Source organism: Cricetulus griseus, chromosome 3 (genome assembly GCF_003668045.3).
Source record: "Cricetulus griseus strain 17A/GY chromosome 3, alternate assembly CriGri-PICRH-1.0, whole genome shotgun sequence".
Lineage (NCBI taxonomy): Eukaryota > Metazoa > Chordata > Mammalia > Rodentia > Cricetidae > Cricetulus > Cricetulus griseus.
In genome coordinates, this window is record NC_048596.1 from 170533759 (window position 1) to 170560545 (window position 26787).

Sequence of the window (26787 nt, forward strand, 5' to 3'; positions counted from 1 at the left end):
ACTTTCTCCTTTGGGAAGGAACAGCAGTGAAGTGATGGACGGGGTGGGGTGCATCAGGCGGCATTAGAAGAGGCACACCTATACACTGATTGTTCTCAAAAATGTGCCTTCTTCCATAAGTAGAATATATGGCAGTGCAAACAGATTTAAAGGCAAAAGTGGGAATTCACTAATCATACCTGCCTGGTGTTTTACAGCTTTCACTTTTGAGGGGTACCGTGAGAACCAACTTTTCTCCACTGTGCTGCATTTCTCTGGTTCTATCTTTAGAGTGTTGGAAACACATTTTGAAGGAGAAAGTCACAGCCTGGGGAGAGGAGGCCCACGGGGTAGGGTAACACAAAGAAAAGCCTCTTTCCTGGCGGCACTTTTGAGGGAGTGAGTAGGAAGGAAGATGGGAGGCTGTGGCATTTAATCATAAAATGGGCTACAGTGGCAGCTCAGAGAGCCTCTGGGAGAACAAAACCTTTTATTTAGGTTAAACTCTTATTTTAAGCCTCAAGAAACTGAAATAACCTTGTAAGAACTTGTGTTTAACCTCCCAGAGCTCTGGGTGATTAGAAAAGCACTCATGCAGTCTTAAGGGATGACCCACTGAGAGTCAGCTCTTGTTACTTTCATGTTCCAATAATGATGGAGGTGGCTCCATCAAGCCCGGCATGGTAATTGGTTTGAAAGCCAACTCCAGGCAGGGAAGAGGTGCTCACCAGTGGTCAGAACTCTGGTGGTTGACAAGGCATAGACCCATCTTGTGTACTGAGTTTGAGCCAGGGTGGGGGAGGGGGTGTCGTCTCAGACCGAAAACCTCAGTCCCTCCTCATTCTGCCTGGCATTGTAGTCATAGCCACATAACTTCTCCATCCTTACAGCATTGTCACATGTAATCTCACTTACATGCAGAGCATTTCTGATATGTGGGCCATGGTGAAACAAATGACAGATGTGGTATTGGCACCAGCAACTGATGCCCTGAAGAGCCGAAACAGTGTAGAAGTGCGCATGGAGTTTGTCAGGCAGGCCTTGGGATACCTTGAGCAGAGGTGAGGTAGCTGTGCTCTCTCTCTCTCTCTCTCTCTCTCTCTCTCTCTCTCTCTCTCTCTCTCTCTGTGTGTGGGGGGGGTGGGGGGGGGGGGTGTTGGCTTTCACTTTCCCTAAAATCACCTGTTTCTCAAGTCTTATGTGGTTCTGGGGCGGAGTGTGCTGAAACTGGAGTACTTTAACCTGACTGGTATGAGGTAATTCTGTTGTCAGAACACTTATCTACCAGGACTGTTTCTGCAACTGATAAAAAATCATACATGGGAATGGTGGTAAGGGGGAGCTGTTGACCTCTTTTACTTCTCTGCCCTTCACATTTAATGTAGAGGCGTGTTGATTAGAATATAATGACTTGCATCATAATCCTGTTTTCCTAATATGACTCAGCATTTTCTCCCCAGGTTCCTTTGTTTTCTTACAGCATTTTAACTCACCCTTGCAATATGACAGCTTTGAAACCTTAGGAAGACCCTCCTGACGCTACCCAGTTAATCCCGAGTCAGGCTCTGTGAAGCTGCTGAGGCCAGTGCTTTGTGTCTGGGCTGGGTTGCTGAGGGCTTTGTGGCTATGTCCTCTTAGGACCTGTGCCATTCATCCTTCTTTGTGGAACTCTGGAATCCCAGCAGGATTCCAGACCTGTGCAGCAGACCCCATGCTAGGGACAGAGCACTGGGCATCAGCCTGCTGGCTTGAGAAGAGCTTTGTCAACAAAATAATACTTGGATAGGAAGTTCCTTGAGGGAATTCAGACTGATGCTGCTGTTTCATATCAGATTCTATGCTAATTACACCTTAGCTACATGAAGAGAGCACCCTCCAGTTTGTACTCACTCGCCTCCATTCTATTAAATCTGGAATTTAAAAAGGCTTTGGTTTTCGTTTTTTAATTTCTCTAGTCTGTGTGTAAAGATTTTATAAAGTAGTTCTTCAGACTTTGGCTAAACTTATTTTTCTCTTTAGTTTATATTTTTATTTGTATGGTTCTTTGGCCTGAATGTTTGTGTATCACATAGGCGCGGTGTCTATGGGGGCCACACGAGGGTTTTGATCCCCCTAAGACCGGAGTTACAGATGGCTGTGAGCCACCATTTGGGTCTCGAATTGAACCTCAGGTCCTCTGGAAGAGCAGTCACTGCTCTCAACTGATAAGCTATCTCTCCAGCCCTGTAGGCTAAACTTTTGAGATGGAGGTTTGGTTGTATTGATCACCAACCATAAAGAATCTAATTTAGTAACATTTATTCATTTTAGTTGGCAAACTGAGCCAGATTTTCATACACCATATAAAAATCTTAAGGAGTTAAAAATAAATAAATAAATTTGAAAAATGCTTTCCCTGACAAACTTAATCTTTAAACTGGAGCTTCAGTCACAAGGCTGCATCCCTGTTTATGTAACCCATTTTATTATTTATTGCACTTAGTTTTTTTAAAAAATATTTTTAATTTTTTTAGATGTATTTATTTTATGTGTGTTTTTCCTCCAAGTACCCACGTGCACCATGTGTGTGCCTGGTGCCAGTGAGATCAGAAAAGGGCACTGGATCTTCCGGAACTAGAGTTACAGACAGTTGTAAGCCTCCATATGGGTGCTAGGAATCCAACCCAGATTCTCTGTAAGAACGGCAAGTTCTCTTAACTGCTGAACCATCTCTGCAGCCCCTAATTTAATGTTTTTATTCTTTGCCCGCTCTCTAGCCTGACTTTTGGAACTGTCTGAAGGTCCTGTCCCGCTAACAAAGCCTGTCTTTATCTTTGGAACAGCATCCCTCTCTGGCAGCATCCTTTTCAAAGCTTCCTAAGCTCCTGTTTGAATAACTGTACACCCCGTTACAGTATTTCTGTAGATGCTTTTCTGCTGACAGAATAATATAAAGTTTCAAGTTACATAATCTACCAGATGGTAAAGGAGACCTAGTTCCAAATATGTTTTTAAATGTAAGGCGAAAAATACAGGTTTGGTCTGTCCCTTCCATGTTCCAAGGCTTGTGGTAGGATATGTTTGTCTTGGTTCCCAGTGAGTTTAGGCTTCTTTAATTTAGGATCTTGCCAGCACGTAAGTTGTCGTACTGCAAGTTGGAGGAGGTAGTAGTGGGCATCTGTTTGTCCTGGCTGCTACAGAGTGCTCTGTTCTCTCGTCTTTGCTTTTAAATGAATGTAGTGGTGAGGAGAATGCATTGTTTAATTGCCTAATGCTTCTTTTCCATTACAGAACAATATGTGCTTTTTATAGGGATTTAGGAAAGTGTCAAAGAGAAGATAGGCACCATTCCTCACACCCAGAGGTGGCTCCTATTGCCCTGTGATAGTTCCCACCCTCTTTTGTCATGAATGTTTAGTTTAGTTTTACTTTTTCTACAGTTATGATCCAGATATATAAAACAGAGTTTTGCATAGCTCAACTTCTAGTTCTTTAGAAACCATTTTTTCTAACTATGTCAGATTCCACAATTTGTTCTCTGTAATTAGCCTTTAGGGTCATTCCTGGTTCTTGGGAGGTACATGGCTTAAATGATCCTAGGTTAGGTAGCCATGGTTTTTGTAACATTTTTAAATGCTTCTGGGAATAAACAAAATCATGTTCCTGTGTGCATTTGGGTGTCAGGTAGGACATGCAGAGACAGGAAACACACAAATGTCGCTACGGCTCATCTAGGTACGAAGGGATTCACTGAACTATTTTGACTTGCCTTGGAATTATTTCAAATTCTTTAAAATCAAAGGTTTTGTTTTGTCTTTTAAAGCAAACCCTTTAGAACATTAGGTTCCACCTTATGGTATTTGAAGCCCTCAGTTGTATTCCCCTGGGAATTCTTTGGGGTAACTGTAGTAAACATCCGTAGTGGAGAATGGAATTTGCTTCATTAAGCGTGTACTGTTTCCTCTTCTATATGGAATTTAAAATCCAGGCCTTGCCCATAGAGGAGTATTCTGGATGTGGACATAGATGTTGTAATGCAAGTTGTCAACCTTCACCACTTTGGGTTTTTTTTTTTTTTTTTTTCATCTTTCCAGTTATAAAAATTACACCCTTGTGACTGTCTTTGGAAATCTGCATCAGGCCCAGCTGGGCGGTGTGCCTGGGACTTATCAGCTGGTTCGAAGTTTCCTAAACATTAAACTGCCAGCTCCCTCACCAGGACTTCAGGTACTGGAAACCTCTCACGGTCAGACACACTCTGAAGCTGTTGGTTGTTCTCAGTTGAAAGGAGGTTCTGTGTGGCAAAGAGGCCATGGATGAGTGGGTGGGGCTGCTTAGCTTGCCATGTAGCTAGAGGATTATTTTACAGTGTCTTAGAGAGTCTATAAGCTAAACTGGAGCTTTGTGCCAAGAATTGGGGAATAAAAAAGATGCTGGCTTCATAAAAGGTCTGACTTACTCTTAAAGAGCATGGGTTCACTATCCTGGGACCCTGGAAGGCTATTCCAGGAGGAGAGCGCAGTGTGGACAAGCACAAAGATTAAGCAAAGCAAACTTTGGACTACCTGGTAAAGAAAAGCCTTGAGTACCGAGGCTGAGCACTTTGACTTGCATATTTTAAAAGAGTTGGAGAGGGCATGTGACTCCATGTAGTATCAAGTTTATGAAGCTTCCTGTCACAGAGGAGAGAGCCAAAAGCTCTGAGGACCACTCCCAAAAGATTTGGTGACACAGAGAGGACAAGCCCAGGCCTGCTACGTGGACAAGTAATGAATAGGGGGGTGGGGGGGTCCACAGTTTGGGGAGGGTAGAAACAGTCACCTGGCAGTGTCTGATATCCAGACACTTGGATGTTTGAAGGGACAAGGAATGAATGATTGACTGTTCAGTAGCAGTTAATTTTATAAGCTCAAGTGAATGATATTATCTCTCATTGGTCAGTAATATCTTTAGCGCTTGTTTTGTGAAAGTTAGAAGAAGGTGATCCCTTTATTGCTGGCTATGAGAGAAAGCATGGGGTGTTGTGGGTCAGATGGGCTCTGTTCTCTCCAAAGTAACTCTAGATTCACGTTACATTGCTCTTCCAGATGTCTCTGAACAAATTAGTTTGATTGCAAAATACAGGGTGTAGGATGCTATTGGTGGTTCTTAACTCATGAGGTTATGGTGGGAATTAAGTGCCTCAGCTAGTGCTAGCACATCAGAAAGTGGTTATTAGTTAGTGTTTGTTTGTTTGACTGCTTTTTGTCTTTTAGGATGGCGAAGTAGAAGGCCATCCTGTCTGGGCGCTAATTTATTACTGCATGCGGTGTGGGGACCTGCTTGCTGCATCACAAGTCGTCAGTCGAGCCCAGCACCAGCTGGGGGAATTTAAAACCTGGTTCCAGGAGTACATGAATAGCAAGGATAGAAGGTACAGTAAGTGGGGTGGCTTCTATTGCTGTGCTTTGCCTGTAGGTTAGACTGTATTTAGGAAGTTTCCTGTCAGTGGAATACTGCTTAGAACACTTGTGGCTGAGGGTGTTGGCGTATACTTATATCCCAACATTCAGGAGACTGAGGCATCAGGTTGTGAACTCAAAAGTCAGCCTAGACTAAGTTGTCACCCCTTGTCTCCAAAACCAAAATAAATAAATAGCTGAAATAAAATGAGACTTTCCATTTGTGGTTTCTTTGATTAGCCCACGTGGAAGTGTATGCTCTACACTTCATAACTCAAAAGTTAGAGCTAGAATTTTATCATCTTGAAATCAGTATTGAGTGTTTGCCGAGGTTCTGAGATGCTCTCCTGCACTAAGGAGCTACTAAACAGCAGTTTTCTTGAGATTTTGCTTATGTAATTGATACACTTTTCCATTCAAACCCAGTTTGTACATATGCACAAGCATGGAAGAAGTACAGTGTTCCATTTGGAAAGCAAATACTCAAGTGATAATACTGCCATGTTAGGAGATTGTCTCAAATCATGAGCCTCTGGTTTGCTTGTATAGTTTAAAGTAGGGTTAGGGCTGAAGATTAACTTAAGGAAAGCATTTACTGTCTGGTGGGCATAGGGCCCCATGTTTGGTCACCACTGGGGTAAAGGTGGTGTTAGCACCCAGCAAAGAAGGAGATCCTGAGCCAAAGATTTGGATGCAAGTAGATTATTTGGGAGGTGAGCCCATGTGATTAAGGGAATGTGGAGGCCCAAGGGATTAAGACAGTTGGAGGAAGCGGTTGGAGGACTATCACAGTAGGTAAAGTGCTTGCTATGCAAACCTGAGTTTAATTCCCAGAATCCTTGTTGGGCCTGCTATCATGTGCTTGTGATCCCAGCACTGGGGATCGAGGAAAGAACTAAGGATTTCTGGGTCTCTGGCCAGTCAACCTAGACTAATTGGCAAGCTCCAGGCCAATGAAAGATACTGTATCAAAAAGATAACCACCTGAAGAATGGCATGAAAGGTTGACCTCTGGCCTCTAGTCTTCTGCACACAAATGTGCATTCAGACACACATACAACAACAGGACAATTAAGGGAAGTACCCACTCTGTCACTGCTTGAGGGATGCTGGGATGGAGTGGAATATTGATCCCTAGCATTTTTGACTTTCCAGAGAGGTCTTAGGACTGGAGAACAGCTGATGGGCAGAAGGATGTGGTGCTCATAGTTACAATGAGTCAGGTGAAAGTGGTGGTTGAGGCCGGCAGGACCTATGGCCCTTGATGAAGAAGAGCTCCCTAACTCTTAGATGGATGCTTCCACTTGGCCTTTTAGGATCTTTACTGAGTCTGTGTCTCTGTGTCTTCAGATTGTCTCCAGCTACTGAAAACAAGCTCCGGCTTCACTACCGCAGAGCCCTCAGGAACAACACAGATCCCTATAAGCGTGCCGTGTACTGTATCATTGGCAGGTGTGACATCACCGACAATCAGAGCGAAGTAGCAGACAAGACTGAGGACTACCTGTGGTTAAAAGTAGGCACAGCTTCCTTTGCCTGCTCAAGTTCTCCACACTCTTTACCCACTTAATGCATGATGTTGGTGTGGTGGTCAGGACAGGGCCAGTGGATTTTATGTCTGTCAGCCCTGTTTTTATTGTACAATTCCCAACTAATGTCTACACAGTTAGCTTTCTTTTTCTTTCTTCCCTCTCCCCTTCTCCCATTTCCCTTCCCTTTTGTGTTGCCAAAGATAGAATACAGGCCTCAGGCATCTGTACCACAGAGCTATAACCCAGCCCCAAGAACCACAGTGTCTCATGCATCCTCCAGCTCACAGCAGTGAGCATGGCTGCTGGACATATGGCTAAGGATGTAGTTTGTACCAGTGTGTGTTTCCTTTGGGGATGTAGTTGAACCAGGTGTGTTTTGATGATGACGGCACCAGCTCACCACAAGACAGGCTCACGCTCTCACAGTTCCAGAAACAGCTGCTGGAAGACTATGGTAAGATCTGGACAGAGTCACCTTCCCTGTGGGACACATGACTTACCTGTGGGAAGCCCTTCACACATGAACTCTTCTACTGGGCTTTAAGGGAGAGACCTCCTCATTGGTAAACAGCCCTGAGAGGCAAAGGATCAGCAACTACAGCTAATGTTGCTGAGTTCAGAGTTCTGTGAATCCAAGTGCACTTCAGCTTCTTTGCAGTTTCTGTATCTGTCCATATCAAAGACAAACTGCCACTTGGAGAATGCAAACATCTTTAACTATTTCTCTCCTCTCTGATACAAACAACTTAGATTTTACAACAGTACTCCTGCTTGTGAATCATGTAGTGAAGCTTAGAGGAAGTAGAGAAACTAGGTCTTTTTGGTTTGGTTTTTTAAGTCAAGGTCTCTCTCTAGTTGTCCTGGAACTCATTTTGGTAGACCAGACTAGTCTTGAACTCACAGAGATCCACTACCTCTGCCTTTCTGTTGCTGTAACTAAAAGTATTAGAGGCATATACCACCTTGCCTGGATCCAGGTCATATTCCATGTAGTTTAGTTAACTCTGTTCAAGGTGGCTTCAGCTATTTTAGGCTCATGTTGTTGCTTTCTCCCCACCCAACAAAGCCAGTGGATACCCAGGGTCAGATCGCTGGTGGCAGCTTCCTTCTGAGTTGTTTCATCTCGTCTCCTCCAGGCGAGTCCCACTTCACAGTGAACCAGCAGCCCTTCCTCTACTTCCAAGTGCTGTTCCTGACTGCGCAGTTTGAGGCTGCCATTGCCTTTCTCTTCCGCATGGAGCGACTGCGCTGCCATGCTGTCCACGTGGCCCTGGTGCTGTTTGAACTGAAGCTGCTTTTAAAGTCCTCAGGGCAGAGTGCTCAGCTCCGTGAGTATTCAGGCCTTGGCTAGCGGTGGTGTGACACAGCACACCTTCCCATTGGTCACAGTGGCTGTGGAATGACAGCCACCAGGGATTCTGGAGCATTGTGGCTACTTGAACTTTTATATTAGTGTTAGAGTACTTGTTTATAACCCCTTGGCGTTCCCTGGGGTGTGAAAGGGAATGCCAGGCACTAGCTTTGTGGACAGACAAAGCCATTCCAAGAGTCATGAATGTCGTGCCCACTAGGGATTTGGCTTTAAAGACTTTGGAAGCCCCAGCTAGCCACCTCTCTACCCTCCTACCCGGGTGGGAGAGGTGGGTGAAGAGCCAAGCATATGTGAGTGAGTGGGTCAGTATATGAGCCATGATGGTCAGGTACATAGTTATTTCCTGTAAAGGCCAGCGTGCTGGTCATTCACTTATGAGACATTTTCCTCTACTGTCTGTATGCAGGACGGTAGTGAGGCCACAATGGGAATTGAGGAGTGAATGGGTTACAGAAATACGTACTTCTAGGCCTGTACATTCCATTTCAGTGGGTTCTGGGTTGCAGGGGTCAGAGGAGCTATGAGAATGTGAGCCCTTCTGTTCCCATGTGCAGTCAGCCATGAGCCTGGTGACCCACCCTGCATGCGACGGCTGAACTTTGTTCGTCTGCTCATGCTCTACACCCGCAAGTTTGAGTCCACGGATCCAAGGGAAGCACTCCAGTACTTTTACTTCCTCAGGTAAAACCTGTTTTTGCCTTTTTACTTGGCTACCTTTTATTTGTCCATTCTGAGAATGCCTCTTCTTTGATTCCATGCCACAAACCACCCAAGCTGTTCCTGTGCATTTGTAGGGACGAGAAAGACAGTCAAGGAGAAAACATGTTTCTGCGCTGTGTGAGCGAGCTTGTGATAGAAAGTCGAGAGGTAGGTCAGCTTTCTTCTCGCTCTATCAGGAGTCTGCAGTATGTTCTTATGTGACACCCTGTGTGAGCACATTGTACATGGCCTAGGGTGGAGCTTTCTTTGATTTCCAACATTGAAAATATTGATCTCAGCCCCACTGTTTCCTAGTTTGTGTAAGACTTCTCCTTTGCCCCTTTTCTTCCCACCTTTTTCCCTAAGGAATTGTGTGTTACATTTATTTCCTTGACCAGTAAACTAAATAAACCTTTTCCTCCACAGTTTGATATGATCCTTGGGAAACTAGAGAATGACGGAAGTAGAAAGGTGAGTTAAATGTATCCCTAACTGTAAAAGAATATAGTTACATTGTAGGATTCACATCTGGATACTGTAACTTTAACAAAAGAAAGAGGAAATTATAGGACCAACTGATGGCCTTGGTTTTACACACATTTTTGTTTTCTTTAAAATTTATAAATTATGATTAGATAGCCTTTTCATTTATTCAAAGCATGCCTGACATTTTTCAAAAGCTAAGATGTTTGAATTTTTGCCATTGTTAACTTAGAAAACATGAAGAAAAGTTGATTGCTGTGCCTACTCTCCAGATGTAAAAGTTAGAAATATATTTCACTCCTCTCAAAAGGCAGTCCCTGAGTACTCAGAACTCCCTGCCAACCCTGGAAATGCTGTCTTCCCAGGAGCCTAAGCGGTTCCTCTGGAACTTGGCATGCCAGGGGTCACCATAACAAAAGGGCAGAAACCCATTGTCGGAGCCCAGTACTGACCATGGCTTTCCCTGTGTGCCCCACAGGTACTCACTTTTCTTTGTAAAACTGCATAGCTGGCCTAGCAGCCGAGATGAGGGGTCTGATGGTACTGATGGTGGTAGCCCATCTTCTTGGGCATTGTGCCAGGTTATAACAATCACCAACAAAATGAGAACCATTAACTTGTGTTTCCCAAGTGATTTGTTTTCTTCAAGACCACACAACTGGAATCTGAGCATGTGAGCATGTATATTCTGTTGATCCAGGGGCAGATCATCCCAACTTGGTCCAGCCCTGATGGAGCATTAGCATGGATAAGCACAAGTGTTATAGTCCATACCCCTCCCCTGTGGGTCCTGGGGTCTCAGACTCTCCTGATCACATGCCTGCTGTTGAATAGTGATAGAAACTTTTTCCAAAGTACTTACCACCACTTCCTGTGTACTTGTTCAGCATCTGTCTTAGAAAGCAGATTGACACTCTTCAAAATATTTTCTCATAACTTCCTGATTGCCAGCAAATTTAGGATCACTAATAATTTTGCCTACTCTCAGTCATTTTAGAAACCACAAATGTCCTGTAGCCAACTCCACAGTGCTTCCATTAAATATGCTCTATCTTTCTTGCCATGGTTTTGGTGTGAGGTTTATGTCTTCAAAAGAGCCCAAGTCTGGCAAATGAAAACGTGTTGCACAGGGCAAGCATTTCCAATTCAAGTGCTACTGTGTCACAGCTGCTGTGGGTATTGAGTCTCTCTTCCCCTTCGTAATTTGTCTTGTCAGCCTGGAGTCATTGATAAGTTTACCAATGACACAAAGCCAATTATCAACAAAGTTGCTTCCGTGGCAGAAAATAAAGGACTGTTTGAAGAAGCAGCCAAGCTTTATGATCTTGCCAAGGTAAGTGTGCCCTTTTGATGCCTCTTTTCTTCTCTGTCCTTGGTAGATCTGCAGGCCTTTTAGCATAAATGCTCAAGCTTTTCAACATTGTCTTTGTTTATCACTGTCCCTGCTGGAGCACTTTCTCTAGCATGTTAATGGTTAAGTCAGGGTGAAATTCCCATTTTACAGAGTTCTTACTGCTCAAGAGGTGCCTCTGACTAAAGAAGAGCAACGTAATGGATGGCTCTCTTATAGGCATTGTCAAAGCCACCATGGTTTCCCATGGTAGCCTTCTACAGTAGCCAACAGTGCATAGTCCAAGAGCCTGGGTTAAATGCATCTATCTAAGAATATGTAATGACTGCTGATGATTAAGTAACCTAAAAAGAAAGTTTTCCTGGGACTGGAGAGATGGCTCACTGGTCAAAAGCAGTTGCTCTTCTTAAGAATCCAGGTTGGTTCCCAGAATCCCCATGGTGCTCACAACATCCTTAACCCCATGACTCCAGTTGCAGAGATCCAATGCCCTTCCTGGCCTCTGTAGGCACCAGGCATATACATGGTACACATACATACATACATACATACATACATACATACATACATACATACAGGCAAAACACACACACACACACACACACACATGAAAAAATAAGTAAATCTTTTTTAAGTGAAGAAAGGTCTCCTAACTTTGGAAATGTTGTGATTAAGGTGTAATTAGGACATAGGAAAACACGCAGGTGGTGAGCATTCATTGGATGGACCGTCCTGGCCCTGTCCAGTCTCGGGATGTAGAGCAAGTCCATTCATCACCCAGAAAGTGGCTGTTTTTATTTTGCTTACTTAATCTGTTCTTTTATTGATTGTTTCCTTAATCTTAAAAACTTAAACAGAATGCCGACAAGGTGCTGGAGCTGATGAACAAGCTGCTGAGCCCTGTGGTCCCACAGATCAGTGCCCCACAGTCCAACAAGGAAAGACTGAAGAACATGGCCCTCTCCATTGCTGAGCGGTAAGCCCAGGGCCAGCTCAGTGAGGCCTGATCACAGGTCCCTATGCCACCCTGCTGTGTGTTCAGTGTCACTAGGTACTAATGGACAGTTTCACAGAGGTTAGTCTAATTCACCTTCTTCTAGAACATCCTGTGATGATGATGGAGGGTTCTCAGGGGTTTGTGGGTGCTGTTGTAGATTCCACCTTCCTCCCCTGAGTTCTCAGACTGTAGCCAGCTTAACTCCAGAGGAGACTGAGTTTGCAATGCTTTCCTGCAGCAACACACACACACACACACCCTTTGGCAAGTGAGGCCTCTTCACTTAGGCAGTAGTCCCAGCATTGACCTTCAGGGTTTTAACACACGGAGTCCTCCTCTCCTTCCTAAAGACTTGGCTGCAGAGTTGCTGGTGGACACCAGAGAAGCATGCTTTACTCAAAATGTGTGTAGGTAGAGTGTCAGCAAATCTACTTTAGCCAGGCCTTCACAGTGAGCACTGTTCACCTCTCCATGGCACCCCTCATCCAGAGAGCTCAGGAGGTTGATGCATTTGAAATACTGTCCGAAATTAGAATTCTGTAGAAACCCATACTCCATCATTGCTTCCTTCAGTGCCCCTTTTTTTGTTTTTCAGGTACAGGGCTCAGGGAATAAGCGCAAATAAGTTTGTGGACTCTACATTCTATCTCCTCTTGGACTTGATAACCTTTTTTGACGAGTATCACAGCGGTCATATTGACAGAGCCTTTGATGTGAGTTTCTTTTCTGAAAGGGTATTTGAAGTGCAAGTTATTACCAATGTGCCTGTTAAGTGAGGAGGACAAATGTGATCCTAGGAATTTAAAGATTTCTGTGTCCCTGCTCCCCCGTGCAGTTCAGTTTTTTCTCTCCCCTTAGAAACAGGCTTCTGAAAGAAGTCGATGTCTCTGCATTTTAGAATTGGGTGTAGAAATGATGACAAAAATGTTAGTAAGTTAGGGTCAAAGATTTTATGTACACGAAGAGTGCACTTTCTGCTTAAAGTGCAGAAAGGTCAGCTGTTTGCACAAGCTGGTCTGGGGGACGATGTGACCCTGATGCTATGCGGTATGGGATTGGTGATGTTTTGTTTTAAACAGATCATTGACCGCTTGAAGCTGGTGCCTCTGAACCAGGAAAGTGTGGAAGAAAGGGTAGCTGCCTTCAGAAACTTCAGTGACGAAGTGAGTCTTTCTCTGCTTCTTACACAGTTCTTTCCTTCCCTTCCAAAACTGAAAGCTTGTTGTATGGATGGATGGATGGATGGATGGATGGATGGATGGATGGATGGATGTGTGATGTGTCTTTTTATATGTTCCCCTGTGTGGGTGCATGTGGAGGCCCACAAATGATCAGTTTCTTCCTCTGTTGCTCTCCACTTTATATACTGTGGCAAACCTTGGGGAAGTGGGGTGTAAGTCGTGGGATTTACCTCATGCACCCTGTAGAAATACTTCAGTATTAAACTATTGTCTCTGCACACACAAACAATGAGAGAATTCAACCTGACTCACAGGCCAACCAGACCCCTGTTTCTCCGAGAACACATTGTATGAACTCTCAGAACTCCAGGAGAGCTAAAATTGGACCCGTTCTTGAAAAATCTAGTCTAGATGGCTACCATAACTAGAACTCTCAGAGTTATTGGGTACATTAAAACAAAAGGCTGGGGCTGGGGAGGTGGCTCAGTGGATAAAGTGATGTGCAAGTATGAGGACCTGGGTTTGAATGATGAATATCTATCTACCTAGCAGGAGAGATGAAAAAGTTGGATATGGCAGCATGTATCTGTAACCCTAGCATGTATCTGCTAGCCAAAATGATGGGCTCTAGGTTCCATGAGAGCCGCTTCCTCAAAAAATAAGGTAAAGAGCCACAAAGAAAGCCACCCATTGTGGCACACGCATACACACATGTAAATACAAATAGATAATGTTTTCAAAAGAAGTAAGTGCAGTGACCATGAACTGTTATCACCCCAGAGCCCTATGGTCTCTGCCTCTCCAGGCGTTCAAGCTTGTTACAGTCTAGCTCAAGGTGCTCTATTGGGAACCACTAAGGTAACCTTAAAACTCTTGGCATTCAAGCCATGTCCTACAAGATTCTGTCTCCCCTGGTGGGGCTGTAGCCTGGTTCTGCCCTGGTCATTCGATGCACACCAGGTGAGCATAGATACTGTACTTTGGACACAGCTGTCTGGACTAGCTTTTCCACATGAGGAAGGCGTGGCTGTCACCCTCTATCATCTGTCACTTCACTCTAAGGGAAGACTCTGCTATTAGCCATTCTTCCTTTGTTTTTTTCTTACCCTCCCTAGATACAAGGTTTATTGCAGTATGAGGTAAAGTAAATACTGAGCTCTGTCCCTGTAGACTTCCCAAGGAAGGACCAGTGGAGACAGGCAGGCAGACCTGAAGCAATGCGGAGTTGTGGGGAACTGGGGAACCATATGCATCCCTTTACCCTCTAATACTAGATGCAGATGCTTTGGGTCTTATGCTGGCCAGCGGAGCCTCCATGCTTGCAGATGGTGCCTATGCTTTGGGCATGCTGTACCACCAAAAGTATCATAAGGGAGCAGGGCAACTTAAGAATTTGATGCCACTCTTAACACCACAGTGCCACTAGCTCCCTTTTGTGACTGTAGTTCTCCATTGGCAGCTGTGGGATGTAGCCCAGGCCATGTTCCTTCCACTTACTGCTCCCTCTGGGGACCTGGTCCCTTTCCCTTATTCCAGGTGTTTTCTCTCTGTAGATCAGGCACAACCTCTCTGAAGTGCTTCTCGCCACCATGAACATCCTGTTCACCCAGTTTAAGAGGCTCAAGGGAACAAGTCCATCTTCAGCATCCAGGCCCCAGCGAGTCATTGAAGACCGTGACTCTGTAAGATCCCAGAACTCCCGAGAAACATTGCTGAGAATCACCTTGCTGGTTTGCAACCCACTGCCCAGCCCTCTTAGATCACGTGATCCCAACCATGCTTCCTTTGGGACCTAGCACTAGTATAAATCTTATACAGGAAGCTCCTGGGAGAAATCAAATGGTGGGATTACTGCTGTTCTCACATTAGGGGTAGGAGTGGGGTGGAAATCAAACAAAATCCTAATCTGTGATTGGTGTCTTATGGTGTGTTGGGGTGAGGCAGCTATCTGGCAGGGCAAGCTGCCTTTGCTCAGTCAGAAGCTCTGACACACTGTGGAATGGAACCCCATGAACAAGTTTTGTTAAAGGGACATGAGAGTGGAGGGATGTGACAGTGGAGGCTAAGACATTCCTGACACCGAATGTGTACAGCATAGAAGAGCCTTTGGTGGTTCTTAGTGCATCACTCTGAATTGATAGTTGACCAGTTTTCTTGTCTTGATCTCCTTTTCTCTCAGCAACTCCGAAGTCAAGCCAGAGCTCTGATTACCTTTGCTGGAATGATACCTTACCGAACGTCTGGGGACACTAATGCCAGGCTGGTGCAGATGGAGGTCCTCATGAATTAAGTGCTGTATTTGATGGGTCTGGGCTCAACATTATCCGTATATTAATCACGTGGGCCAGCTGGGGTGGGCTTCCCAGTTTTGTTTCTGTTGTATTGTGTTTTGTTTTTTGTATTATGTATTTTTGTCAGTATCAATAAATTTCTTTGATTTGTATTTCTTTTAAACATTTTTTTCTTTTCTTTTTTTCATTTAAAATTTTGGGTTGTTTTCTTGTTTTGTTTTGGGGTGGGGTGTGTGTGTGTGTGTGTGTGTGTGTGTGCGCGCGCGCGCGCGCGCGCGCGCGCGCGCTCTCTAAATGTTGTCAATAGTTTTGGGGCCAGAGAAGGAGAGGCAACATAGGTGTCTATAATTTGGCTAGTGCAACTTTAAATGATTAAAACATGATCCGTCATGAGCAAGGAATCAAAGCCTTTGGAGTCCTATTCACTCAGTCCATATAGTTGAGAGTGAAGCCAGCCTTAGCCTTGGGTTGTGGAAGATCTGTGGGGGGAATACCGAGTACTGCAGTTCTCTTGAGTCACCTTTGATGTCATGTAGCCCCAGAGGACCCCTCATTCCTCAGCCAAGATTCCAGTTGATGGATCTGCTGTTCCACAATTCCAGTAGGGTTCAAAATATGGGCTTGGAACTGCTGGAATACAAAAGGTGTAAGTGCCCAGCCTGTCCACACCTCCTCTGCTCTGCTGAGAGCTGATGGACGAATTCCCTCTCATCTCAAAGAACTTTGAAGCTTCTCTCTTTTGGCAGTCAGTTCTATGTGGACGATCCCCTGCAACACTCAGGAAGGGTTTCTTCATCATGTCTGACATACAGAAACCTTTAGCATCTGTGTTTTGGGTATTTGGTCCCTGAGCAACGGTTGTCATCTGTTACTGACCCTACTTCTCCCACCATATCCAGAGCCCTGAACTAAACTAGAAAGATCAAAATGAGCATTTGCTTCTAGTGAGCCAGTTGGGCAGGGTCTGCTGTTCAGGTTGTTGGAACGCCTTTGAGGAGCACATCTCTTAGCACAGGATAGTCACTCCTGCATCTTTTCCTTTGGGAAAGGGCTGATGAATCAGTGATAGACATGTATTTCATGACCCATAAAGGGTATACCCTCCAGGTTGTATTCTGTCTTCCTTCCCTGGTTTCATCTTGTGGGTGGGACTCAAAACTGACCTTCCTGTGGAGTCTGAGAAGGCAAGCCCATAGGAGGCTTAGCTAAGCAAGGTGTGTCCTGCTCATATGCACCGAGAACTGACCTGCTTTGTTTCACAGTGCTGTGATGAGAGCACTCCAGACTTTGATAGTGCACAGCTGTCTTTATTTCCTAAATTGGCTCCTTTTCCATAATTGGAAAAAATTGGTTGTGGCCTCTGTTGCTTGTCTCTTCTTCACCCCACCAGAGTTAACTGAATTTGTCCTTGTTTATATGGTTCTGGCTGCACATAGGAGAACTGCACACATGCCCTGGCAGAAACCAGATGAAACTTAAAGCCAACAGGAAAGAAACCAGCAGCTCGGGTAGTGGTGTAGTCAGTGGCCAGCAGGTTAGGAGTCAGTGTGGGGAGACCTTTGTGGAAGAATGAGATAACTGTACCAGAGGAGTCAAGCCTCCCACAAGCAAATCCCAGTACTTGTTCCGTAACTGATTCTGTGACATGCTTGGCCTGTATGCAGCTAAGAACAGCCTGAGTTTGCAAGGCATGGCATCAACAGGTTCCCGTGTGCCCAGCTCATGCCCAGAAGTCATTCGTGTCTAATGACTTCATGACCGTGTGACAGATTTTAAGCTTAAGTCACTTGTCACATTGTCTGTGATTTCATTGTTTGCCCAGAGAAATTAGGAGAGAATGGCTCCTGGAGTCTTTTGTCTTTTAGGGCTGAGACCCTTGCACAAAAGCAAGGGCACTTTGAGACAGACAGGGCTAGAGGCTGTGTCAGTGTCTCTTCACTAACTCCTGGGGAGCCTCGCAGGGAGGTGCTGGTGTGGCCTGGAGATTTGGTTTTACCTGTTCTTTTCCTGTTTCTTTCCTCCTCCATCTCCTCTTCTTCCTGAGTAAAGTTAGGTAACTTCAAGGCAGTAATGAAGTGGAATTGGGGATCCCTCTTAGAGCACGGCTTCTGGTTTTGTGGCTTCTGAGCTGGGGTGGGGAGGTCCATAGAGAGGCCTCAAGCGTCACTTCTTCATTCTGAAGGCAGAAGGCAGACCCCATTCTTGCCTCATGTAAACTCAGACAAGAGCCTAAAGGAGTTTGTGGTTTTGGCTGTGATGCTTTCGGCCTATCATTTTAAGTCCTAGGGTTTAGGGTATTTTAAGTAAAGAATTGTGGGTCCTCCCTCAGTGCCCAACATTGACGGATTTAAATAACAAAGCTGCATCTGTTCTTGCTTTGGGTTTCAGCATGGTCTGTTGTAGTTGAGTAAATGCTCCCGGCCCAAACTCCAGGCTGATTTAGCTGCATGTGCCAGCTTCTGCTGCCCTAGGCTACATCTCCACATCTGTGTTTCCTCTTAGGCATTAGAGACTTTGTATCTACTTCATTGGGTATTTCATGTCACTTGCCAAATTCCCATGCATCCATTCATTCTATCCATGCCATTCATGCTTGGAGCTTGCTGAATACTGTGCTAGAAATATCCTCCAGACTGGCATGTTGCCCGAGCCTGCTGAAGTGTTACTGACAGACTGGCTACAGGGTGGACTGAGTTCTGCTGCACACTTAGGGGTAGTGTGGACAGAGACCTAGCTCTGACATACTTCATTCCTGGCTACCTTTGCCATGAGCACATGTTTCCCGGGGGTGAGGCAGGTAAAAACATTTGCTTCTGACATTCACTGGACTGTTGCAGTCAGAAGGGGGTTGTCACAGCTCTAGAAGAGGCATCTGGCCTCAACATGAATGTATGGTAGCCCTCTGCTGGCCCCAGAAGACCCGGCATAGCCAGGCTTTTAGTGGCAAAAGATTGCATGACCCCCTTCCATTGAGAACAGATTGAGCAAATGAACACTGAGTCACTTCTGGGCTGAAGATAAACAGTGAGCAAGCCACAGCGTCAGCTGTGTCTGCTGTGCCAGGCTTTGAATCTGCTGGCTCTCACTACTGGAGATTGAGTACTTGGTGCTGGCTGACGGGAGCTCTGCAGCCACTTGGATGATTCTCACTTGCTGCCACTTGCACTCTGAGGTAGCAAAGATGGCAGCAAGATAAGAAGGCAATAAGGAGTTCAGACAGGCTGGCTGAATGGGAATAATTGGGAGCCCAGGTGACCTCCACTCCTTTTACCTCCCAGATGCTATGAATCCAGAAGAAGGAAAGAGTCACAATGCAGTTAACTCTCACATGATGAGTAGCTTGTGTTGGGATGTGGTGGGCAGAGTATCTGCTTTAGTTGGTGGCATGGCTGTTTTTCTTTCATCTTAGCTTTTCTGATGTCACTCTTGTGTTTGTGGGGAGAGGGAATGGTGTGTGTCCCATGTGTTCCTTTCCTTGCAGTAACCTGTGTGTTTGCTCTGTTCAGGGTGCTTCCTCCACCTCACCCCTGTGTCTATCCAGTAAATGTCCTCCCAATGTGCCATGTGCTCCCTTTGTTCAGTTCTCCAGTGGAATGGGAACTCCTTAGCTGAGGCTCCTCGGAAGGTAACAGAAGTGCCTCCTCGCCTCGGTAAGGGAGCTCCTTTGTACTCCTAGTACGGAAGGCTCCAAAGACCTACCTGGTCCTAATCTCTGGGTCTCTTCAAGTCACAGCAACCTCCTTCTGTAAGTATAGGACTTCTGTCCAGCTCTGAAGTCATTAACGGATACAGACTCAGCCCCTCAGCATCTGGGGACGATCAGATCAGACTGAGGTATGGTAGACAATAAACAGCATTTTGGTACAAAGCCAGCACATGGCATGCTGGGTCTGGGGCCCTTTATTTGGGACCCTCAGTGGGAAGCTTTGGGGAGGCAATAGTGAGGGCTGGCTTTGTCTCAGCTGATGGAAGGAAAGGCTGGGCCTGACCAGGGGACAGGTGTTTCTTGACAGTACCTGCTGTTTCAAACCAAGAAGGATGCTGTTGAGGTCTGGGCTCTGGTGTTCCCTCTGGGGATGTGCAAGTGGCCATCAGTGCAGGGTGGTCCTGTCTTTCCTTAGGGCCCTAATGAGATGCGCTGAGCTCAGCTTGAGGGTTCCCAAAAGTTTTAATCCATTCTTTGCTGGGGTCCTTGGAGACAGTCTGTTGATCCGAGTCTTACCCTGTACTAGTGCCCTCATATCCCTGGTAAGGTTCCGTGATGTCATCTAGACTCAGAGCCTCTCCAGGAACCAGGCTGGCAAGGCTGTGGCCCTTGAAGGGACACTGCTGAGGAGGATGGAGTCAGAGGTGCTTCTGGAGCTATTTCTTGAAGTGTCCTCTCTTTTCCTAGAAAAGTTCTGAGTCTACTACCTGTGGTTCCAGCTACTTGGAAAGCAGACACAGACTACTTGAGCTCAGTTCAAAGCCAACTAATTAAGACCTTGTCTTTATTTTTAAAGGGGGGGGATTGTCATTGGTGGCCCACCATGAATGTCACCTCAGCTGTTCCCAGGTTTCAGCAATAGAAACCCTTGGAAACAAATGGACTGGTGCTGGAGAGAGAGGCCCAGAGCCGGGGAAGCAGCCACACAGTTGAAAACTGTCCCCGCTGCTCTAGAGATTGTCTGGAAGTTCCTTCTCAGTGGCCCCACACGTCTTTCCCCAGCCATGCCAGCCTGGAGGCACCCTCCTCACCACCTCAGACTTCTTCTCCCACACTTGGAATGGGATCCTTCCATGAGCCCTCATGCAATGGAGCTCACTGGAATTTTTTAGAAAATTTTCAAGGAAACCAAAAGCTTTCTAAGAATGGGTGTGTGGCATGTGGCCCTTTGGAGGCAACTGTAGCAAGTCACATCTGAAAGCATAAACTTGTCATAAGGAATTTAAGAGACTTCTTGCTAGAGTTGGGTGAGGTGCTCTGGAGAGCAGATGCCTGGACACGGAGCACGTGCTGGAATGAAACACCCTGCAGCACCAGAGCTACAGTGTGGGGAGCACAGAGCTCTGGGAAAGGCTGGGAGCTGGGTGAAGTTCCTCTACTTGGGAGTCACTCACTCTGAGACAGCTTGCTCCGGGGAGAGCAGAGGTACCAGCTCCCTCACCCTCAGATGCTGGGAAGCATCACTTAACCCAAGTGACTCATCTACCTGGAGCTGTCACTCAGGAGGCCCTCAACAGGTAAAAGTCAGCTTCCTGCTTCGTGTAGGTGGCTCACAAAGGTGATAAGGGTTTCCCTCTGTCGTTTGCCTTATGCCCTTCACAACAGGGTTTCACGTCGATGCAGGTAGAATTAAGTAGCCCACATCAGGGTTGCCTTGTTTCTTTTATTTCAAGACACAAAATTAGGTCAAAGCTGATAGGTCAACATTTTGCTCTTGGATACCAATTACTGATAGGTGAAGTTCAGCCAGTAGTTCCTGTTTTGGGTTTTTTTTTTTTTTTTTTTTTTTTTTTTTTAGGTTTTTTTCAGTGACTACTAATTGGAGAATGTAATTCAGCAAATGTTTGAGGGCCTGCCATAGGCCAGACAATTGACTCAGCTTACACTGTGTCCCCAATTTCCCAGGACATGGTCTCTTAGAGGGTAAGCAACAGTGAGAGGTTGCTCCTGCAAGTGAGTCTTTCCTGATTGAAGCCATCACTGTCTTTGGGCAGTCACCAAGAGTCCTGAGGCTACATATCCTGGGTCAGTTTGTGAGAACAGCCCTGGTTCTGGAGAACTAAATGTATACACACAAACACTAATAAAATAGGTCAAGAAATGCCCCTAGAGAAGGTGCCACAAAAGGATGAAAACAGGCATGGTGGTATACCTATAATCTTAGCTACTCAGGCTAAGGCAGGAGGATTGCAGGCTGCAGGCCATCCTGGGCAACGCTGTCTTGGTGCTAAGTGCCTGCCTGCTTACCTACAAGGCCATGGGTTCAATCCGAGCATTGCCCTCCAAAATAGGGGGAGATGGGAGGTAGGACCCCTAGAGGCTGGGGAAGGAGGAGCTCTCTGTATGTGACATGGATTCAGATCCACATTGGCAAACATGATGAGTGTGACTGACTTGGCAGCTTAGGCACTAAGCACAGGTCTCTTCTGGCCTGCTCGCACTTGTCATGCTCCTGTGGTGCAGTACACGGGTTAATGTTTCCTGTGGCTTCAAGCAGCAGAAATGGGCTCAGGTGAGTTGAGAACCTGCCAGAGTCTTGGGGTTCCCACCTTGTTCAAGAGGTATGTGGGGACCGGGAGGGCACCAGGGAGGGTGGACCATGAGGCTGAGAGAGAAGTTGGTTGTGTGACTTGAGGCCACAGAACTGCTGAGGCAGGGGGTCTACCACAAAGACCTGGTGGCCAGCATGGGTCTTCATTGTCTAACCAGACGGAGAAGAGATCTTCAAACACCACCTACAGCATAAAGGATATTTTCGAAAACTTCTAAATCAGCATTCCTTTAGCCCAAAGAGCCAGTTTCTGGGCTGCACTGCCACACCCCCTCCTGTCAGCTCCTGCCGAGCAGCCCCCAGCCCTGGTGACACCTGAGTTCTTGCCACTCTCAGGGCCTTGCTACAGTCTAGCTCCAGTGGCCCAGAGAAGGGCTATATTTTGGCTACTGGTCTTCAGAAACTCCTGAGGTGATTTTCCTCCCCTAGAAGGGTCAGGAAGCACCGTTCTGACTGACAGCAGCGTGTGGTAAAGTAGACCTCTTGGCCAGTAATATACGCAGCCCCTTCAGCTACTCCTCAGTGCAGCCATTTGCTCAAAAAACCTCTGAGCTATAAAAAAGAAAAAAGAAAAAAAAAAAAAAAGAGGTGAAAATTCAGCCTGGCTAGGAAAAAGCTCACAAAGCCTAGGCCCATCTGGTCACCTTGCTTGGTGTCCCCACCGTGGTCAAAAGCAGCCTATCCACGTGGCTTTTAAAATAACACCAGATTTGTGTGGGGAGTGGAGGAGTTGAGGTCATGTTTTCAGTATATCACAGGTGAAGGACATCTGCCAACTTGGGCTGAATCCCTCGGCCCAAACCCAAGGTACCCCTTCCTGTTATCCACCTGCCCCTGCCTTCTTGTACCTTGACTGGGGCCCTTTACTGTCCTTTTCAGTGCCTCCCATATGAAGTTCAAGCTCTCTGGGGCAAGAGCCCAAGCTTGTTCCAGGCAGTCTTAAACAGCTTCCTACTGGGACTTGCCCCAGCCACCAGGGACCCAGTGTGGATCCAGTGCCCAGCTCTGCAGCCTGAGCTCAGATGTCCTCAGCAATGTCCCCAGGTGCTGGAGGCCATCAGCAGGAGATGGCTCTAGGAGATTGGCAGGTCAATCCAGTGTCATTTGAGCACCTTGTGTGGCACTCCCAGAATTCTCCAGTGTTTTCTGTTTTTGCATCCAGCGTCCCAGCTGCAGGCAAACACAGTCAACTCTGGTTTCTACTCAAATCTGAGCCACGGTTTCCCCTGCCCTTGCCCACAGCCTGCCATCAAAGCAGCTGCTCACCAGAAAGCATGCCTTCAACTAATCAGATTAGTCAAGGAGTTGATTTTCTCACACCTGTTTTTCATGGTAACTGACGAGCTGAATCCAGAAAAACAAAACCTTTCTGTCTGCAGACCATCAAGTGTTCTCCAAAGTGTCTGCTCTTGATGGTCAGCCAGCAGATGGAGGGTTCTCTCCATCTGTCAGATGGTGAAACAGACACCCAGGTGTCAATGTGTCTGTGGCACAGGACCAGACTCCTTTCTCTCATCCTTCCTATTCCCCATGTGGCTCCTGGTCCAGGCTTAGCTTATGCCTAAAGAAGTGCTGGGCTTTTTAATGAAGCTCTGAGGTTGTTTCCATGGTCCTTATTGAAGGAGTAGGTCATAGGCGTCTGGATTCCAAAATCTCGAGACCATTAAGCCAATAATCACAGTACTTGGGAGGCTGAGGCAGGAGAATTGATGCAAGTTTGAGGCTAGCTTGGGCTACATAGCAATTAACCAGGCCAGCAATGGTTATATTGCAAGACTGTCCCAAAAATTAGGCAAAAAATTAAATTGAACACAAGGGGGAGGGCCTAGACACATGGGGAGGGCCTAGGCCCCACCCAGGATGATGTGGTGGATTTTGGGGAGCCCCCATCAAGAGCCCTACCTTGCCTGGGGAGTGGAGGGTGGATGGTGGGGGGAATAGGTAGGGGGGAAGGGGAGGGAGAGGGAGAAGGAATTGACATGTGAAGCAAGCTTGTTCCTAATTTGAACTAATAAGATAAATTTTTAAAAAATTAAATTGAACTTGGTGGTGCACACCTGTAATTCCAGCACTTGGAAGGTAGAGGCAGGAAGAGCATGAGTTCAATACCTCCCTATCTTAAAAACAAAACAAAAAGGCTATCATGAGCTACACAGTGGGTTTTTGGTGTTTTGTTTTAGGGGGATGTGGAGTAGGCTGACCGGAACTGGCTGTGTATCTGAGGAGAGCCTTGAGTTCCTGATCTCTGGCTTCTACCTCCTGAGTCTGGGATTACAGGCACAGGCAACTACAGCCAATCTGAGACTGTGTTAACCAAATAACGAAAACTGTTGCATAGAAATGTACCATTGGAATTCAAATTGAGATAGAATGACCATGTCTCCTCTCCTGGTTTGGGGTGGTGTGGGGTCCCCAGAAAGTTAGAAGGCTAAATATGCTTTTATAATGAAAATCTAGACGTCAGAGAAGCCAGAGCTCTGATTCATCCATTTCCTGGAAGAGTCACTGGACTGGAGGGATTTACTTATTACTGGAAACCTGAGTTCTTATTAGGATTGCTCCTACAGTTTATGTAGCTGCAGCAGGACCAAGCTCAGACCAGTCCTGCATTGAAAAGTGCAGCTAAGCCTGCATTGGATGGGGTGGGGGCTAAAGGGTTGATGGAGACTTACTGTTTCGTGAGATGCAAAACAGAAAAATGAAATCTCAGCAGATAGTGATCACTATTCAGGGTTCTACTTTTTGCCTGGGCTGCCAAGAAGCTCCAAGCTTAAATGACTGATTGTCTCTTTTCTTCATTTGAGATATTACAAACTCCTTATAGCATTCTTGCCCCAACCAGAGGAAGCCCCCATTTTCTGAACCCATGTAGTATTTTACCCAAGAAGTTACGCTTTTATGTCTAAGTTGTGATTCGTGGCTTTGGGTCTACACTGTATGCATCAGAGGACATTAGACATACTTTGTCCTGCTTATTCTCCAAAGTAGTCACATTAAGTCTAATGCATTTCTCTTACCTATGGAGACCTGTGGGGTGATTGGTGTCTAAACAGTTTGGTTTCTTTTTTAATCTGTCCATGAAGGGGAAAAAAAGCCAAGAGTCCTTTCTACCCTTGACCTTAGCCAAAAGGCAGAGAAACAATCAGGAGTCCTTTCTTTAAGCATGCAGATGTCTTGATGTCTACACATTTCCCTTTTTGCATCAGCTGGCCATAGCTTCCAAGGTATATTCATGTCCAGCTATTCTAATGCTGTCTGGGTAGAAGGACCAGGATTACAGCAGGCACATCCATGTGCTCTGCAAGTCTCCATGGAAATCCCAATGGTTCAGCCCTGTTTCTGGCTTTCCAGGGCTGCCATGGTCCTGATATACCACTGAGCCATCTCTGCTCCTAGGCTGAGTAGAATTTGGATCTGTCTCCCTTCAGTGGAGTCATCAAGTCTGTGAGCCCCTAGTGGGCAGGGATCCAGCTCCATGTTTGGCAGCCCTGGACTTGTGCTGGGTTCTGGTCCAGGGCAACTCCTAGCCAGGGAAGATGATTGCATGGGTTTTCTACAGTCTCGAACAGGAGGAGCCACACCCCGGAGGAAGCCACGCCCCCAGAGGAAGCCTCACAGCTCTGGTATGGTTGCTGCAGCTGGTGTTGTGAATCAGGCCGACGAGCAGCGCATCCTCTTACCCGGCTATTTCACGACACCAGGGTTGCATCCTACCCATCCTCTCCAGGCAAGCCTCGTGGGACCACACGACGCAGGAACTTGGGGACAGGGCGTGTTGGGATAACTGACTGTGTAAGATGTAAAAGGCTATCTCTACCATACAGCTCCTTACAGTCACCTGTGCAGCTTTAGACAAATGTCAGTGCCTGCCCTCCCCCTACTCCACCAAGCCCATGAAGGCTTTGAGGTGTGACCTTAGAGTCAGCATCCCTGAGAGTCTCAAACCCATGTGCAGCAGGAAGGAGCCAGATGGGCCTAAGGCTCAGAATTGAGCTGCTCCCCCACCCTGTTTGTGTCTGACTATACTATGGCACCTGCTGGCCCTCCCCAGTGCCCCTCCTTTAGATTTTATGTGCACCATACAAATGCTGTTCCTGGTACCAAGACACCCAGGGCAAAATTGGCTCTTATGCTAGCACACAAAGCCCTTCCTGTCAAGGATCCCTACCCAGAAACACACTCTCCCACGGAGCTCTCCCATCATTGCCCTCCCCCACCAGCTCCCAAAACCTGAACTCATACAACTCCACAAAAATGCTAATGCTGCCACCTCTGTCTTCAGGACACCTGTCATCTTGCCCCACTAAAGTTCCTTCCAGGCCTGGCTGCCACTGCTGCATATTGAAACAACCCCTGTCTGGTCTCCCTTAGTCCATTCTTTACACAACAGCCAATGTGATCTATAGCAAGTCCTTATCTGACCATCACATAATAGATTGCAACTTGTAAGTTGGTCTATGAGGCCCGAGTTCCTGCTTCCAGGTACACTCCGCTGTCTGATTGGTTCTAACACCCAGGCCTCCCTGCTCTGTTAGAAACCAAAGCTGCCTTTGGGGGACCTTTGCTCTCTTCCTGCCTGGCTCCCACCTCTTGCTGTTTCGGCTCACATATGGGTGGCCAAGCTCCAGGTTTTCATCCTCAGAGAAACCTAATGGCCTAACCTAAGAAAAAACTTTAGTTTCTTCATAGCACATTCTTTATTAGGTATAATGTATATTCTGACTATTGCTGTCTCTCCCTCTAGAATGTGAGCTCCCAGAGGGCAGGGCTTTGTCTTGCTTGGGGGAGGGGAGCTTGCTCAGCACAGAAAATAGTCTGTGGTAGTTGCCTAATAAATGTGGCAGAATGGAGAAACAGCCCCGGCAGCCTGGATTCCCACCATTTCTTCCCTGTTCTTCCAACCCATCCACTGCTCCTCCGTCGCTACTGGCTTTCCTCTCAGCAACCATCTCCTGTGAGGTCCCTCTGCTGGTGGCTGCATGCTCTGAGCTTCCAGGTCCAGGGCCTGATATACAGGAGGACTTAATATAGATTCGGAGACCCTCTGTGGTCCTAAAGATAGCAGACCCAGAGTTGTGAGCCTGCAACCTGCCCTCCTGTCCTTGTGGCCTAGCCCCTGGAGACAGAACTTTTTTTTTTTTTTTCTGATCTCTTAAATCTCTCTGGTCCTTGGCTACCCTGTTCCTCCTGAAAGCCAGGCTGAGGCTAGGCAAGAGGGATCTGGC

At 46.4% G+C, this 26787-nt stretch overlaps 1 protein-coding gene and 1 non-coding gene across 3 annotated transcripts in view; both read left to right on the top strand.

Annotated features, from left to right (window-relative positions):
- The window catches only part of Nup93 (nucleoporin 93), an 87666-nt gene extending 72198 nt beyond the window's left edge, over positions 1 to 15468 (top strand). The window contains exons 7-21 of one of the 2 annotated variants that reach the window (XR_004769265.1): positions 901 to 1040; positions 4053 to 4185; positions 5214 to 5371; positions 6750 to 6915; positions 7292 to 7385; positions 8068 to 8259; positions 8858 to 8984; positions 9098 to 9170; positions 9429 to 9473; positions 10702 to 10818; positions 11694 to 11812; positions 12429 to 12546; positions 12913 to 12996; positions 14551 to 14696; positions 15194 to 15468. Coding sequence is in view for 1 of the 2 variants with exons in the window: in XM_027405619.2 (XP_027261420.1) it covers positions 901 to 1040; positions 4053 to 4185; positions 5214 to 5371; positions 6750 to 6915; positions 7292 to 7385; positions 8068 to 8259; positions 8858 to 8984; positions 9098 to 9170; positions 9429 to 9473; positions 10702 to 10818; positions 11694 to 11812; positions 12429 to 12546; positions 12913 to 12996; positions 14568 to 14696; positions 15194 to 15304 (1806 nt within the window). In the remaining variant the exon portion in view is untranslated. The remainder of the gene's footprint in view (positions 1 to 900; positions 1041 to 4052; positions 4186 to 5213; positions 5372 to 6749; positions 6916 to 7291; positions 7386 to 8067; positions 8260 to 8857; positions 8985 to 9097; positions 9171 to 9428; positions 9474 to 10701; positions 10819 to 11693; positions 11813 to 12428; positions 12547 to 12912; positions 12997 to 14550; positions 14697 to 15193) is intronic. The other variant, XM_027405619.2, reaches the window with a different exon arrangement.
- A 9721-nt stretch (positions 15469 to 25189) lies between these two features.
- Positions 25190 to 25269, top strand: Mir138 (microRNA mir-138). The gene has a single exon (NR_105117.1). It is a non-coding gene; the product is annotated as a microRNA mir-138 (primary transcript).
- Positions 25270 to 26787: the final 1518 nt, after the last annotated feature.